General features: G+C 36.8%; 1 protein-coding gene across 1 annotated transcript; it reads left to right on the top strand.

The window, feature by feature from the left end:
• Nucleotides 1-436: 436 nt before the first annotated feature.
• LOC102968391 (olfactory receptor 4K13-like) lies at nucleotides 437-14,195 on the top strand. The gene is made up of 4 exons (XM_042987725.1): nucleotides 437-978; nucleotides 4,961-5,091; nucleotides 11,515-12,546; nucleotides 14,102-14,195. The coding sequence occupies exon 3, from the start codon at nucleotides 11,522-11,524 to the stop codon at nucleotides 12,476-12,478; it is 957 nt and encodes a 318-aa protein (XP_042843659.1). The 5' UTR covers nucleotides 437-978; nucleotides 4,961-5,091; nucleotides 11,515-11,521; the 3' UTR covers nucleotides 12,479-12,546; nucleotides 14,102-14,195.
• Nucleotides 14,196-16,283: the final 2,088 nt, after the last annotated feature.

Below are 16,283 nucleotides of genomic sequence, written 5' to 3'. Positions count from 1 at the left end.
CAAATTCATGACCTGAGCCGATATCAAGAATTGGACGTTTAACTGACTGAGCCACCTAGGTGCTCCAAATTGTATCTATTTTCTATCCAGGGATTTTTGTTGTTGATGTTCCTTTGTCCTTCGAATGGATTTTTTTGGTTTCTATATAGTATTTTGTAGCCCTGAAACTTCCATTTGATTTTTTTTAATATTTTTATTTTTTTTCTCATGTTTATGTCATCCTGTAAATTCCCTGACTATTTAAAAAATGCCTAGTGTAGGGTTATATATAGGGGCAGAGATCCAACATGGCAAAGTAGAGGGACCTGAAGTTCTCTCGTCCCTCAAACACAGCAGAGTTGAGGCCAAAGGACTTTGAATTCCAAGAATCCAGGCTATGACGTGACAGAGACATCTTCAGGGGCCCACGGGGACAAAATGGCAGGCCATAGGTGTGTGATTGCAAACTGGGAGAGATAAAACGGGCAGTGTAGACACGGATAGGAAGGATCCCCTTGTGCAGAGAGCCAAAGGGAAGAGAAAGACTGTGGAAGTATTTATATGGACAAGAGAAAAACCACAGACCGAGAGGGAGAAAGATCCAATCTCTAACTACAGGGCTTTCTCTGGAGTGGGGCCGGCTGCCCTGTTTGCACACCTGGGGAGGAGGGGAGCCAGCCCAGGGCTCAGTAACTAGTCCAGAGACACAGTCTGCAGTGGGAGAAAGCAATCCTCTGCCTGGAGTGCTGTGGGAAGAAGTTATATAACCGGTCAAAGGAGTGGCACTTCCCCAAAACCGGGCGAAGGGAGTAGGAACCTTAAAGACATCAGGGTTTAAGTCCCAACTGAGTCCCAGGGAGGCGCAGGAGTCAGCGGAGAGGGACAAACTGCCTTGTTCAGGCCCACTGCACTGTGAGGACAGCCTGAACAGAATGGTTTGGGATAACCGGTCCTTGGAGGAGAGACTGGGGTGTCACTTTTCTCCCTATCACCAACAAGGTATGGCTTCAGGGAATGAACAGCGGGCCCACAGTGGAGGCGGGACCAGCCTACACTAAACACACCCCTCCTTGCCTGGTAACTGTGTATCTACTGGAGTAGGATTGACGCCAATGAAACAGACAGTCCCTCCTCGAGAACAGTGCTGTCATTGGTTCCAGGGCGCCCAGCGGTTTTGGATTTTCTGATTTAATTCTTGGACAATTCTTATTATATATATATGTATAATATATATATAATATATATATATCATACATATATTTATATGTATACATATACATATATTTATAAATATATACATATATTTATATATATACATATATTTATAAATATATACATATAATTTATATGTATATATATACATATAATTTATATGTGTGTGTATATATATATATATATAATTTTTTTCCTTTCCTCCTTATTTCTTCACTCCTCTGGTCTGGTTATTCTATTGTTGGTTTGTTTAACCAGACATATTTAATATATTCTCTTTATACCTGTTCTGTAACTCCTTCTGTATTTTCCTCTCTCTCTCTTTCTCTCTCTCTCTCTGGATTAAGCTGTATAGTTTCTCTTCCTGGTCAATTTTCTTTTCTTTTCTTTTTCCTCACCCGGGTCACTTCTCTCTTTGTATGGGATAAGGCCTCTTCCATCAACACCACCCCCACCCTGTTGTTTGGTTGTTGCTGGTGTTTTGGGTTTTTGTTTTGTTTTGATTTTGTTTTTGTTTTTTCTTTGTTTTTTTGTTTTCTTTTCCAGGGTTACTTCAACAAACAAATCAAGGCACACCTGGTGTAGGGCCTGAAACATAATTACAAGTAGGAAGATAAAGCAACCAGACTCACAACAACAGACAGCTAGTAACACACTCTAACAAACACCTACTGAAAGGCCAGGCCCTAGACAATGTATGACCCCTGTTTAATACAGTAGTGCTCACAGGTGCAGGACACATAACAAGTTTTTAAAACACATAAGGGACAGAAAACTAGCCAAAATGATGAAATGGAAGAACTCTTCTCAAAAGAAATTACAGGAAGAAATGACAGCTAAAGAATTGATCAAAACAGATATAAACAATATAACTGAACAAAAATTTAGAATAATAGTCATAAGATTAATAGCTGCGCTTGAAAAAAGCATAGAAGACAACAGAGTATATTGCTGCAGAGATCAAGGAACTAAAAAATAGTCATGATGAATTTAAAAAATGCTGTAAATGAGGTGCAAAATAAACTAGAGGCAGTGACAGCAATGATTGAAGAGGCAGAGGGGAGAATAAGTGAAATAGAAGATAAAATTAGGGGAAAAAGGAAGCTGAGAGGGATAAAAAAATTCTAGAACACGAGGTGAGAATTAGAGAACTAAGTGATTCAATGAAATGTAATAATACCCATATCATAGGAGTTCCAGAAGAAGGAGAGAGAGAGGGGCAGAAGGTGTGCTTGAACAAATCATAACTGAGAACTTGCCCAATTTGGGGAAGGAAATAGATTTTGAAATCCAGGAGGCACAGAGAACTCCCTTCAGATTTAATAGGAATTGATCTTCTGCAGGACATTTAATAGTGAAACTTGAAAAATACGAAGATAAAGAGAGAATTCTGAAAGCCACTAGGGACAAACAGTTCTTAACCTACAAGGGTAGACACATAAGGGTAGTAGCAGACCTATCTACTGAAACTTGGCAGGCCAGAAGGAAATGGCAGGAAATATTCAATGTGGTGATTAGGAAAAATATGCAGCCAAGAATCCTTTATCCAGCAAGGCTGTCATTTATAATAGGAGAGAGGAAAGTTTTCCCAGACAAACAAAAACTGTAGCAGTTCATCACCACAAAACCAGCCTTACAAGAGATCCTAAGGGGGAATTCTGTGAGTGGAATGTTATATGGCAGAGAACAAAAAGAACCAGAGACATCACTGCAAGCATGAAACCTGCACATAACACAATAACTCTAAATCTATATCCTTATATTTGCATTTATTATTGATCCAATGGGATATATCAGTGGTTCACAACCAAGGGACATTTGGTAACATCGGGGGACCTTTTTGGGTGTCAGGGCTACTACGGGATGTAATGGATAGAGGCTATGAATGCAGCTACATATCATACAATGCTCAAGGCAATCTCCCACAAAAGAGAGTTATCAAGCCTAAAATGTCAATTGTGCCAAAACAATACCATACATTGTGAATATTACATTATTCTGTTTTTCATATATTTTGAAAATAAGAGAATTGTTAGAAATACATATTTGAAATGTCTTCTCTAGTATATGCACCTTTTAATTTTCTTTCTTTTTTTTTTAGTTTTTCTTTAAATTCCAGTTAGGTAATAACAGTGTAATATTAGTTTCAGGTGTAAAGTGATTCAGCACTTCCATATATAACACTTGGTGTCCATCACAACAAATGTGCTCCTTAATCCCTATTGCCTATTTCACCCATCCCCCCATCCACCTCCACTCTGGTAACCACCAGTTTGTTCCCTGTAGTTAAAAGGTTTTCTTGGTGGGGCGCCTGGGTGGCTCAGTCAGTTAAGCATCCGACTTCAGCTTAGGTCATGATCTCATGGTTTGTGAGTTTGAGCCCTGCATTGGGCTCTGTGCTGACACCTCAGAGCTTGGAGCCTGCTTCAGATTCTGTGTCTCCCTCTCTCTCTCCCTTCCCCTGCTCATGCTCTGTCTCTCTCTGTCTCAAAAATAAATAAAACTTTGAAAGGTTTTCTTGGTTTTCCTCTCTCTCCTGGCAAGTACTCATAAGCATTGGACACTAGGAGGTAAACTGATACTTCACAACAGGAAATATTCAAAAAATTAATAACCATATGAAAAAATGTTCTACATTATGAACAGTCAGGGAAATATAAGTTAAGCCACAGTGAGGATTATAATTTACCTAACAAAATTGCTAAAATTAAAAAGTCTTGACAATACCAAAGTCTGGTAAGGATGTAGAACAACTAGACCTCTTCACATTGCCTGTGGAAGTGTAAATAGGTACAACCACATTGGAGTCCTCTGGTAGTTTCTAAAAGACATGCCTACTCTATTACCCAGTAATTCCACTCCAAGGTATGTATCCAAGAGAAATGAGTGGTTATGTCCATAAGAAATATACAAGAATGACTATAGCAGCGTTGGAAATAATACACAAGCCCCATTAATAAGTGTTATTTTCCTAAGTGTCTAAGCTACAAATGTATGAAGTAATCAATGAATGAAGTAATCAATTCAGAGATGACAACAATAAAGTATTTTTGGACACTATTGACCAAGCTGTTTACTGAAATATTAGCATGATTAGGCAAAATAGTTGGTTGTACAGGCCATTAGTTGACTTCATAAACATAGGCAGTCCAATGTGAGAAAGAAGAAATTAGTCAGCTGTTGTTTAACAAGGAAGAGATCAAATAAACAATAGCAAATTGCTTTCATTTTAACCAGGAAGTATTCTGGCACAATGCAGTACCAATAGAGCTCACAAATCCAAGAGGAACTAATTATAGAGGAAAATTAAAAAGGTATCAGAGAGATGTGACTCTGAGGAATCAGTTATTTCTAATTAAATTGGTACTCTTCACCTTTATTCAGATGATAGGATTAAAGAAAGCTTTATGTGGCCATCAAAAGTTTTATGAAGACTTTTACATAATAAAGTGAAATATAACACAATGAATTTTATCTCTTATGTTTCTAAATTCTTCTTACTTTGGACTTTCAAAAAATCAAACTTATTACATTTTAAAGAGACACACAGTTTGTATATCTGTGTCTATTCACAGGAACATGGTTATATCGCTCGGTTGGTAACGGTTCTTTGTCTCTTTTTTATGGGGAAAATCTACACACTAAAGAGAGATACTGAATAATCTAGCTTGCCAAATGATGGCATTTAGTTCCCGAGGGAATTCATTTATAAGATGCAAGGTTTTCCCAGGGTCATTAATTGACATATTCCTCATTTGGTCTTCTGCAGTTTCAAAATAAAAGGGAGTTCTCCTTCATTAAAACGGGGACATAAAAAAAGAACATGGAAGGAAGTGGGGGCAAGTGAAAAACTCCAGAGCCTCAGTGACTTTCAGTCACAACTCCCAAAGCAATAAAAAGGTATGCATAAGAAACGTTAAAGATATCTCTACGTATGCATTTTATTAAATAAAGTTATTTATTTAAAAAATTTTGCAATTTCAAATGGAGAACATGTTTAATAAGAATATTTGTGATCAATCAAGAAATATAGAAAAATATAATCAGGTATATAATTATAGCACCCAATGCAAAGCCCTGAAACACTTTGATGCGTATGACCTCAAGCTATATTTTACTGAAATTACACTCCCTTTTTCACATATTCAACCATTATATATATATTTTCTTAAACATTTTGTATTTGACCTTGGCTTATTTTTATATAGGGTTCTTGAAATTTTCTGCATTGACTTACAAGAATTTGATATTAATGAAATAGAAACATTTGCCTATTTTTCTCCAGTTCAGCTCTTGCGGCTTATGTTTTTTAAGTATGAGAGAGCTTATTCATTTCACTTAACTAACTTCTGTGGTTTCTATTGTTCATGATCCCAAGCCAATATTATAAAATACAACAAAGCATATAATTCACTTCTACATTTCTCTATATCCTTTATTGCTTGAACTATTATTTAAGTATTTAAAATATTTGTATTCATTTTTATTTAAGACATTTTATTGAATTCATTTTTATGTAGCTCACCAGCCTATTTATTCCCAGGTTATTCCACCTTTATCCTAAACAGCATATTTTTAATATATGATTCTTTTACTAAAGTCTCAGGTTTTTCACATCCTTTTATTTATTCCATCTATTCTTAAGAAGGTAAAGTATCATTCCATTACTTTAGCTTTATAACGTATTTAAATATCAATAGATGTGTCTCCCTTATTGTTCTCCTTTTCAAGAATTTTCCTAGGGGGGGCGCCTGGGTGGCTCAGTCGGTTAAACGTCCGACTTCGGCTCAGGTCACGATCTCACGGTCCGTGAGTTCGAGCCCCGCGTCGGGCTCTGGGCTGATGGCTCAGAGCCTGGAGCCTGCTTCCGATTCTGTGTCTCCCTCTCTCTCTGCCCCTCCCCCGTTCATGCTCTGTCTCTCTCTGTCTCAAAAATAAATAAAACGTTAAAAAAAAAAAATTAAAAAAAAAAAAAAAGAATTTTCCTAGGAATTCTTAGAGGACATATTAGAAGGGCTGAAGGGAAAAGACTGCAGTAGACATCTTCCCATCTTTCTTGGTAAAGTTGCTTTGTCAAAAACGGATATGTGATTTAGAACGTGTTTGCAGCCATGGCTGTCTGTAATAGATTGCCGAATCCATAAAATCAACCTTAGTGCTGCTGCACCTCTGAATGTTTTAGGTATTAGATGATAAACCAGCATAGCCTATCACCATCACAAGCAGCAAGTTATTTACACATTTTTTAAGTTCCTTTAGAGCTATATTAAGATAAATGATTTTCTGATTTGAACTCCTTAGCTAAATACCAACTACATTTTAGGGAGCATTTATCCAGGGCTATAATCTAATTCAACTTTATTTTATTTTATAGAACTTGCCTTATAAAAATTAGAATCTGCATTAAGTCTATAAGCTAATATACCGGAAGTAAGCAAGCACTTCTGATACTTTAATGCATCCATGTTTCTCTGAGATTTGTATGAAATTTGTATATAGGTGCATAATGTTCCACAACGTGCTACAATAATCTATTCAAAATATAATGACATTTTAAAATTTAATAATATATCTAATACATTTTTCTATAAGACCACATATAGATTTCCATTTTTTTAAGTTTATTATTTATTTTTGAGAGAGAGAGCATGCAAGCAGGGGAAGTGGCAGAGACAGAAGGAGACAGAGAATCTCAAGCAGACTCCACACCTGCAGTGAGGAGCCTGATGTAGGGCTCCAACTCACAAACCGTGTGATTGTGACCTGAGTCTAAATCAAGAGTCGGACACTTAACTGACTGAAGAACCTAGATTTCTATTTTAAGTCATGCCATTAATGATGGGTTTTGGAAGAGCTGTCCAATTTTAGGTTATTAAAGACAATAGGATAATGAACACTCAGCCATTTTTCTTTGGAAACTTAACACTAAAAATCACAGAACTGAAGATTCTTTTTAAAAATGTGGCAAAACTTGGGGCGCCTGGGTGGCTCAGTTGGTTGGGCATCCAACTTCGGCTCAGATCATGATATCACAGTCCGTGAGTTTGAGCCCCACATCGAGCTCTGGGCTGACATGACAGCTCAGAGCCTGGATCTTGCTTCAGATGCTGCATCTCCTTCTTTCTGCCCCTCCCCTGCTTGTACTCTGTGTCTCGCATTGTCTCAAAAATAAATAAACATTTAAAAAAAATTTTTTTAAGAATAAAAATGTGACAAAACTCATATAAAAAATTTAGTACCAGATTTCTCCAAAAGAATATCATGCCAAAATACAAAAAGTGGTAAAAAGGAGTTCTTAAACTCCCATTCTTTTGTTACTTTTACTTGCATTTCTTTAATTATCATAAGGTTGAACACTTTTGTGTTTAAAGATTTTTATAGTTCTACTTCTGTGAATTGCCAATCCAGATGATTTCTCCACTTTTCCACTCTTTCTTAACCTTTTCTTATGAATCAGAGCTAACAGCTCTTTGCCACATTTGTAGAAAATATATTCTCATCTCTTAATGTATGTTCACTTTTTTTATTTTCACTCTCGGAAAGTCAGCTCTGATTCTAGTTTTTGCATTCTGTCTAAACTTCATTGATTCTAGTTTTTGCATCCTATCTAAAATGTTTTATCAGCTCCATGATGTTAAAATATTTACCTGTGTTTGCTTTTCATTTCATAGAAGTTATACTTTTAGGGAAATAAATCTTTAACATCTCTGAAATTTATTTTCAAATGAAAAATCAGTCTGGGAATCCGATCTCCAATCCCAGATTGCAAATTCGTTGCCTCATCAGCATTTGCTGAATATTTTCCTTACTTATCCCAAAATCTATTTCTGTTATATATTACAGTTACATATGAGTTTATATGTAGGTCTGAACAAGCCTTTCTGTTGTATTTTGCTTTTTCTTCCTGTGTTGGGTCCTCATTCTTTGAAATGCTGTAACTCTATAATTTTCACAGTAAGTAGTGCATGAAGGCAAACACCACAATCTCACATGGCAGAGTCACATGTCAAAAATGCAAGATTTCATAGGAAAACTTAATAAGTAAAAATCTGGCAAGGTTTCTCCTTCTTTCATTTCATGGAGAAGCGGACAGAGGCTGGGTCACTGTTGCATACAGCCTTGTAATGGGGCCTAGGAAGGTGATCTCACCTGCTCTCTACTCTGTGTTTTAATCAGGCAAACCTGAGAACAAACTCAGGAGAAAAGATTAAAATGTCAAACCTCAGAAGGTAAGCAATACGAATTTTGAAGTCAGCTTTTCAGGAGAATATTATAAAGCCAACTGCTGGCATTTATTGATAGTGTGGAATTCTGACATCAGGAAGAGCTTCTTTTTCTAAAGAAGGGCCATCAGCACCAGTTAACTTCTTACAGTACAACCCTCCTGGCTTACCATTGAATAATTCTGTTTGCCTCTCCAGAAATGTCTTTTACTATATTGTTTGTTGCTGTCATCATCAAGTAGAGCTTTTCTACTATTTTCAGTTTCATTGGCTTAATTTTAGGTTTTTGAGCCAACATCAAACTCTATTATATAGCTCAAAGTAGTCCCTGACATATGATAGTATAAATCCTCTAGCTGTGTTCTTCAAAATTGCCTTGGCTTGGGGCGCCTGGGTGGCTCCATCAGTTAAGTGTCTGACTTCAGCTCAGATCATGATCTCACCGTCTGTGAGTTCGAGCCCCACATCGGGCTCTGTGCTGACAGCTCAGAGCCTGGAGCCTGCTTCGGATTCTGTGTCTCCCTCTCTCTCTTACCCTCCCCCATTCATACTCTGTCTCTCTCTGTCTCAAAAGTAAATAAACATTAAAAAAATTTTTTAAAAATTGCCTTGGCTCATCTTGGTCTTTTGCATTTCAATATACATTTCAGAATAAACTTGTGGATTTCCAAAACTCACCTTGGATTGACATAGGGACTATGTTGAATATACACATGAATTTAAAGATAATTGGCACAGGGGCACATGGGTGGCTCAGTTGGTTAAGCATCTGACTCTGATTTCTGCTCAGGTCATGATCTGATGGTTTGTGAATTCGAGCCTCACATCTGCTCTGTGCTGGCAGTGTGGAGCCTGCTTGGGATTCTTTCTGCCTCTCTCTCTGCCCCTCCCTTGCTTGCACTCTCTCTCTCTCGCTCTCAAAATAAATAAATATTAAATTTTTTTTAAAATAAGAATTGGCAAATTTACAATTCATGAACCTAATATATCTTTTTATTAATGGGTATTTTGTTGTCAACTAAAATTATGTTGTCTACCTATCTCTTCAATATTGTTAATTAGAGTTTTCTAATACTGAACCATTTTTTAATTCCAACAAAAAATAGTAGTTGGAATGAGAGTTAACAAAATACCAAGATTTGTAGGGAAGTGTCTGTGTAAATTTGTACAACCCTCTGTTGAGAATTTGACATTATTAGATTAGTTGAAAATGACCTAGTAATTCTACTTCTAGTTATTTAATCTTGAAAAAGTCTTTCACATGTAAATAAACAAATAGATATACATTAATTGCACCATTTTTAAAAACTTAAGTGTAGTTGACACACAATATTACATTAGTTTCAGGTGTGCAACATAGTGATTCCACAAATCTATACGTTATGCTAAGCTCACCTCAAGCATAGCTACCATCTGTCACCATGCAACCTTATTACAATCCCATTGACTATATTCCCTGTGCTGACCTTTTATTACCCTTGACTTATTCACTACATGACTGGGATCCTGTGCCTCCCACTCCCTTCCACCCATTTTGCTCATCCTCCCACTCCCTTCCCTCTGGCAACCATCAGCATGTTCTTTTATATGTGGAATCTAAAAACAAAACAAATGAAGAAACAGAAAGTAGAATCAGACCTATAAATACAAACTGAGAACAAACTGATGGTTGTACCATTTAATAATAGTAATTCCTCAGTAAAAATAAAATTTTTATTCACAAAATGTTGTTATGATAGGATATCATTTTTTCATTTTTTAAGCCACACACAAAACAGTAAGATGATAAGTGAACTTTACCTATGCCAGTAGTTTTTATTTTATTTAAAAATTGTGAAGCAAAATTATAAAATACAAATATTTGTTAATTCTGAATAATAGTATGAATATCTTAATTATGTTTTTCTTATACTATCCAAATTCTTAAAACATTTCAAAATATTTAAAATATCAAAATATTTAAAACTAATTGTGTCTTTTTCTATGAATGAGGTCTCAGTCAGATATAAACTCTTTTGTGGGTTTTTTTTCCCCACTTTTTTTCATTTTTTTCAGATGTCACATTTTTCCCAAGCCTCAAAAAAACTGTTCTGTTACTACTATCTTTTTGTAGATACCTATCATATATCTGCCTCGATACCTTGCTTCAAAGATTATGGCTGGCATTATTCATGTTTACATGGATGTCATCTAGAACCACATAGATGTATTCCCTACAGATCCCCTTTTGCTTATCAGAGCTCTACAATTATACCATCCATATGTAAATGATATGGGTGTTATACTAAATCTGTTAGGACATTTAGCCACTTGACAGAGAAAATAAATTAAGTGAGGCAGTGCGAAGCCAGCAGCAAGCATCCATTTGTGCCATATCTGAGCACTGTACCTTCCAATCTACTCAATTCATAGGCCCAGAGGTAAAGTCAGAGTGCTTTGGAGAAGACCCACATATCTGAGCCTTTCTTCTACCTTACAGAAAAAAGAAGGTGAGAAGCCATCTCCATGTGGCCAACCATAGACTCAAATGTCTAAAACTCCTAGGGTTTATACTGCTGCTGCTCATCTGACTTTCAGCAACAGCTTGCGAACTGACTCTTAGATTCTCAATGTTCTATATTCCATCTACTTAATTTCATTGTTTTTAGTCCTGTCTCTCAGTTAGAAAACAGCTGGACTCTCCTTCACTGATATGCCCCTTACTATTATGCATTGTGGAAATTGATTTTGAGATGGAAGCATCCTCTTCTTTTCCTATGGAGACCAACAAATCTATACCAAATATTCTAAAAAGGAGGCAAAGAATCTCTAAATTCTCTCACCAACTCAGATACTCACTTTTCTTAAGATCAGTGCAGATATGAGCTACGTATTGCTGGCTTCAATTTTCTTCAAACATCTTGGTTTATGGCAGAAACTCCTCATAACCATTGCTAAGAAATTATGTTTATTCTTTTTAAAAAATTTGGATTCAGTGTTGTTCAACACTTGATTTTTTTTGCACATTTCAGTAGATGATGGGAAGCAAAGTTAAGTGAATATGAATTACATCTCTCAATTTTAACTCATAGACTTTAATTCACTTTGTTTTTGCTTTTAGGTACCATATGCCAACAACCAAACAAATGGAGAAACAAAATCATTCCATGGTGTCTGAGTTTATTTTGCTGGGCCTCACAGAGTTTCGTGAGTTACAGCTTTGCTTATTTTTGTTTTTTTCCATTATCTATGTAGTCACTGTGTTAGGTAACCTCATGATTATCTTTGTAGTAAAACTGGACCCTCAATTACACTCTCCCATGTACTTCCTGCTGGCCAACCTCTCCTTTATTGATATGTCCCTGGCCTCCTTTGCTACTCCTAAAATGATCTGTAACCTAATTAGTGAATATAAGGCTATCTCCTATAAAGGCTGCATGGCCCAGATGTTCTTCCTTCACCTTTTAGGTGGAAGTGAGATGATGTTGCTTGTAGCCATGGCAATTGATAGATTCATTGCTATTTGCAAACCTCTCCATTACAAAAATATCATGAACCATCATGTTTGCATTGGACTTGCACTTCTTTCCTGGACCACTGGTTTTGTACACACTATGAGCCAAATGGTGTTCACAGTGACTTTACCATTCTGTGGTCCCAATGTTGTGGATAGTTTTTTTTGTGATCTGCCTCAGGTCATCAGACTTGCCTGCACTGACACTTACATGCTGGAGCTATTGGTCATTGCATTCAGTGGACTACTCGCTTTGTTCTGTTTCACCTTTCTGTTCATCTCCTATAGCATCATTCTAATTACTGTCCGGCCTCGCTCCTCCACCGGGTCTTCCAAGGCTTTGTCCACTCTCTCAGCCCACATTACAGTGGTGGTGCTGTTCTTTGGACCTTGCATCTTTATCTACATATGGCCATTCAGCAAGATCTCCATAGATAAGATCCTTTCTGTGTTTTACACCATTTTTACTCCCCTTTTAAATCCAATCATCTACACATTCAGGAATAAAGACATGAGAAAAGCAATAAGAAAAATAAAGAAGAAGCATGTGAGTCCCAGATCGACCTTTTAACTGAAACATTACAATCATGAAAGACATCATGGTCATTGTTGCCATCACCATCATCCGAAGACACTGAGGTATATGATTTTGTATGAAATATAAGCCACATCTTGAGAAATGGCAATCCTTCCCTACACAACATATATATGCAATAAAACATCCTTAATTATGTATCCAAACACAAACCTTTCCAATATAATCCCATTCATGTATGTTGTAATTTTCAGGTTTTTTGAAAACTAAATGAGATTCGAAATAACTATTTATTGAGTTTTAACCACGGATGAGGCACTTAGCATGTATTTTCTCTTCACTTCACAATGATGAATATAGGGCATATTATTATTCTCAGTGGAAAACTCAGCATTATAAAATTTAATGGTTGCCACAGAAATTCCAAGTACTAGACCAAAAATCAGATCCAAACTCTAACTTCAAAATCTTAATAACTTTCATAAATTTATTTCTTGTCCCCTCCTTCACATGTTCTCAATAAATAACTCCAACAAGGGCAAAAAAAATTTTCCCATTGATCTGAAAATAAAAAGTCACAAGCCATTTCAGTGCCTCATACCTCTGATTTAATAGAAAAGCATATTGAGTTATCTGAAAACAGTGATCCCAATAATCAAGGTGTTAATCAACACTAAGATTAATATTCCTCAAAAGGGTAGGGAAGAAAACGTATGAGACTCAAGTGATTCTCTGTGGTGCCTCATAATATTTTCATTTCAAGTAATAAAAGTAAATGAAAATGTTTTCCACATTGACTGCATCAATTTACATTCCCACCAACAGTGCACAAAGATAACATTCTATGGTGACAAACAGTGACTACACTTATCCTGATGAACATTGAGTACTGTATAAAACTGCTGAATCAATTTATTGTACACCTGAAGCTAATATAATATTGCACATTTATTATATTTAAAGTAAATGAGTATATTTTAAGTAAAATAAATGAGAATGACATAACCCAATAAAATTTTAAATTTGATACATTCCACCAAGTTATGTATCATCATCATCAGACTTATTAGATGAAGAGAAAAGAAGAAAGCAATTGGCAGTAAAAGAAGACAGCCATGGACAACTGAGTCTCATGACCCATTAGTAATAAAATGATGATTGTAGAAATTAAGAATATTTTCCTCCTGAATTATGTATTAGGGTAACTGTGTATTTATAAAGAAATTTAAAATTCCTTTTTTTCCTTTCTTTTTCCTCACCAAGAAGATGCTGGTGATTAACTTTATCATTTAGTCTCTAGGCTATGGAATATTCCTATGGGATTATGAATAAACTAGGGGAAATCCCAAACAACACTGAGATGGATATAGGAAGCTATGAGAACTTCTAGCTTGCCATTTGGAGTAGAAGGGGAGAATGTCTTAATTTGTATGCAGGACAAATGAATCTTTCAGCTGAAGCAATTATCTTCTATTGGAAATTTAAATACAGGTGGAGTGGTGTGCATGGAGTCTAAGCAACAAAATGGGATGATTCAGAATATTTCTCTGGTGACTCTCTGCCCCATATTAGCTTTTCTACAGTCCTCTCTCTTTAGTACATAGCTACAAGCCTGAAAATTACTTTTCCTGAACTCCCTTGCAAACTTATTTCTATCAGGTTCTATCAGTGGAAGACACTAACATGATGTTGGAAGGCAAGAAAAAGGCAGAAGCTTTACATTCCTCTGCTTTGGACTCTGGCAGCAGGAATATCAGGCAACCGTGGACTCCAGAAATACTTTGTGGGGCTCAGCAGCATCAGTAAGGTTGAAGGGTCCAAGACCCCTAAAGCTTCACCAAGTGCAAGTGCATATTCTTACTCAGTAATGGGATAGAAATTCCAACATCAGTAATGGCAGCACCTTCCCAGCAGCGGTTAGGGATTCTGGGTAATGTCTCTTCCTCTTTTGCTCATCCAGCCTTCAAGGTGGTAGTTGTTGTTTACACTTACCCCCAGTAATATCATTTTCTCCTTTCTGCTCCTCATTTCTGAGCTGTGAAATTTTCATTTTCAACTTTCCATTGAGCTGTTCCCTGGGTATCTCAGACATCTCAAGCCTAAAATGTAAACACCAAATTAATTACCTACCTTCCCAAAGCTGCTATTTTTCCTGCACTCCCTATGTGAAGTAATAAGATCATGTTCAGCTTAATGATTCAATCTAGAAGCAAATATTTACATCCTAATTTGGTGCATATAATTACATATAATTTGGTGCACTTAATGGTGTCACACATTCTTCTGAGGTTCTGTTGACTTTTCCACATTTTCTTTTTTACTATCTGTTCTTGAGATTGCATAATTGCTATAGATATATCTTCAACTTCACTGCTTCTTTCTTTGACTGCTCCTATCTATGGGTCATCTCTCTAGTGATTTCTGCATTTGAGTTATTGTACTCTGCAACTCCAGAATCTCCATTAAAAAAAATTTCTATATCTTTTTTGATACCCTCTACTTGATGAGATATTGTCATACCTTCTGCTACTTCTCTAGACATGCTTTCCTTTAGTTCTCAGAATGTATTTATAATAGCTACTTTAAATTTTTTTTTCTGAGAGATGCAACATCTGGGTCCCTGCAAAAGCATTTTTCTATTGATCTTTTATTTCATATATGGGGCATAATTGTGTTTTTCTTCACATGTCTCATCAGTTTTGTTTAAAATTGGACATTTTTTTATAATGTATCTTAGCAACTCTGGTTGCTGATCCCTCTCGTCTCCAATGTTGATGTTCTTGAAATTGTCTGATTGGTTGGGTGTCTAGTTCCTTGGCTGAAGGAACCCTGAAGTTTATTGCCCCTGCAGTGTGTTGCCTCTGATGATCCTGCTCAGGTTTTGTCCTTGTTTTTAACCTTGCAGCTTGGTTACCTTTGGGACATCATAAGCCACTTATTGGTCTGGTTTTGCTTAAGTCTCCTAGGCCAGGTAGAATGTTATCCTTTGCTAGTAGTCATGAGTGTGGCTTAGAGGCTGCTCTCACAGTTCAAAGAGATTATATTTTGCCCCACATTTAGTCAGGGACTAATAGCTGAATGCTCCCTCTCCAGTGTTTCCTGAGAGGTGCACAGACTTGGGCACTCACACCGTCTTCCAGATTAACAGGAATTTGTGTGACTTTTTTAAAAGCTTGGCTTCCTAGGAGTTGCCCTTGGTATGGTGTTGCTTATTTTTCAGACAATACTGGGTTAGAGGTTGTGCTCAACCTTCTTGTTTCACTGAAGCTTCCACCCTTTGTTAATAGATTTGTGTGTGGCTTACAGAATGTTTTCATTTCTGCTCCATACCTTTGTCTGAGTTCTCCTAAGTGGATGCAGCCATTGCATGTACACAGCCTCCTTTATCCCCACGGGTTGATTATGATCCCAGTAGAGTTTCTCTTGTGTCTCTCACTTTGCTTCTATCCTTTAAACTTCTGTGTGCCATACAATGTGATTTGTTGATATCTGTATAGTGATGCTATGAGGGCCTTCTTAATTGCTCTTCACCAAGAGCTCCATTGTTTCTGACATTGAATTTTAAATGGAACTCTCCAAGCTCCATTCCACATAAAGCCATGCCTCCTCAGGTAGAGTTATGGAGCTCTTCATATTTATAGTATGCCTGTCCTTCTGTGCAGAACCTGAGTACCACTGCATAGGAGTTGAGGTCAGAGGCGGCAGCCTATTTCTCCCAGTGACATCCCTGCTGTATGAGTGGGCACTAGGGGAGCAAAGGTCCTGTTCATCTCAACTTGCCCCTTCTGCCATGAACTTCCACTCTAACTAAGTTGGAGGATAGGGATGCTGAAGGGATCCC

This window comes from Panthera tigris, chromosome B3, assembly GCF_018350195.1.
Source record: "Panthera tigris isolate Pti1 chromosome B3, P.tigris_Pti1_mat1.1, whole genome shotgun sequence".
In the NCBI taxonomy this organism is placed as follows: domain Eukaryota; kingdom Metazoa; phylum Chordata; class Mammalia; order Carnivora; family Felidae; genus Panthera; species Panthera tigris.
Note: the sequence above shows the minus strand (reverse complement) of the source record. Positions and strands in the feature narration are given on the sequence as shown.

Excerpts from the sequence above, each read along its gene's own strand:
- LOC102968391 (XM_042987725.1), top strand. The coding sequence starts at position 11,522 with ATGCCAACAACCAAACAAATGGAGAAACAAAATCATTCCATGGTGTCT.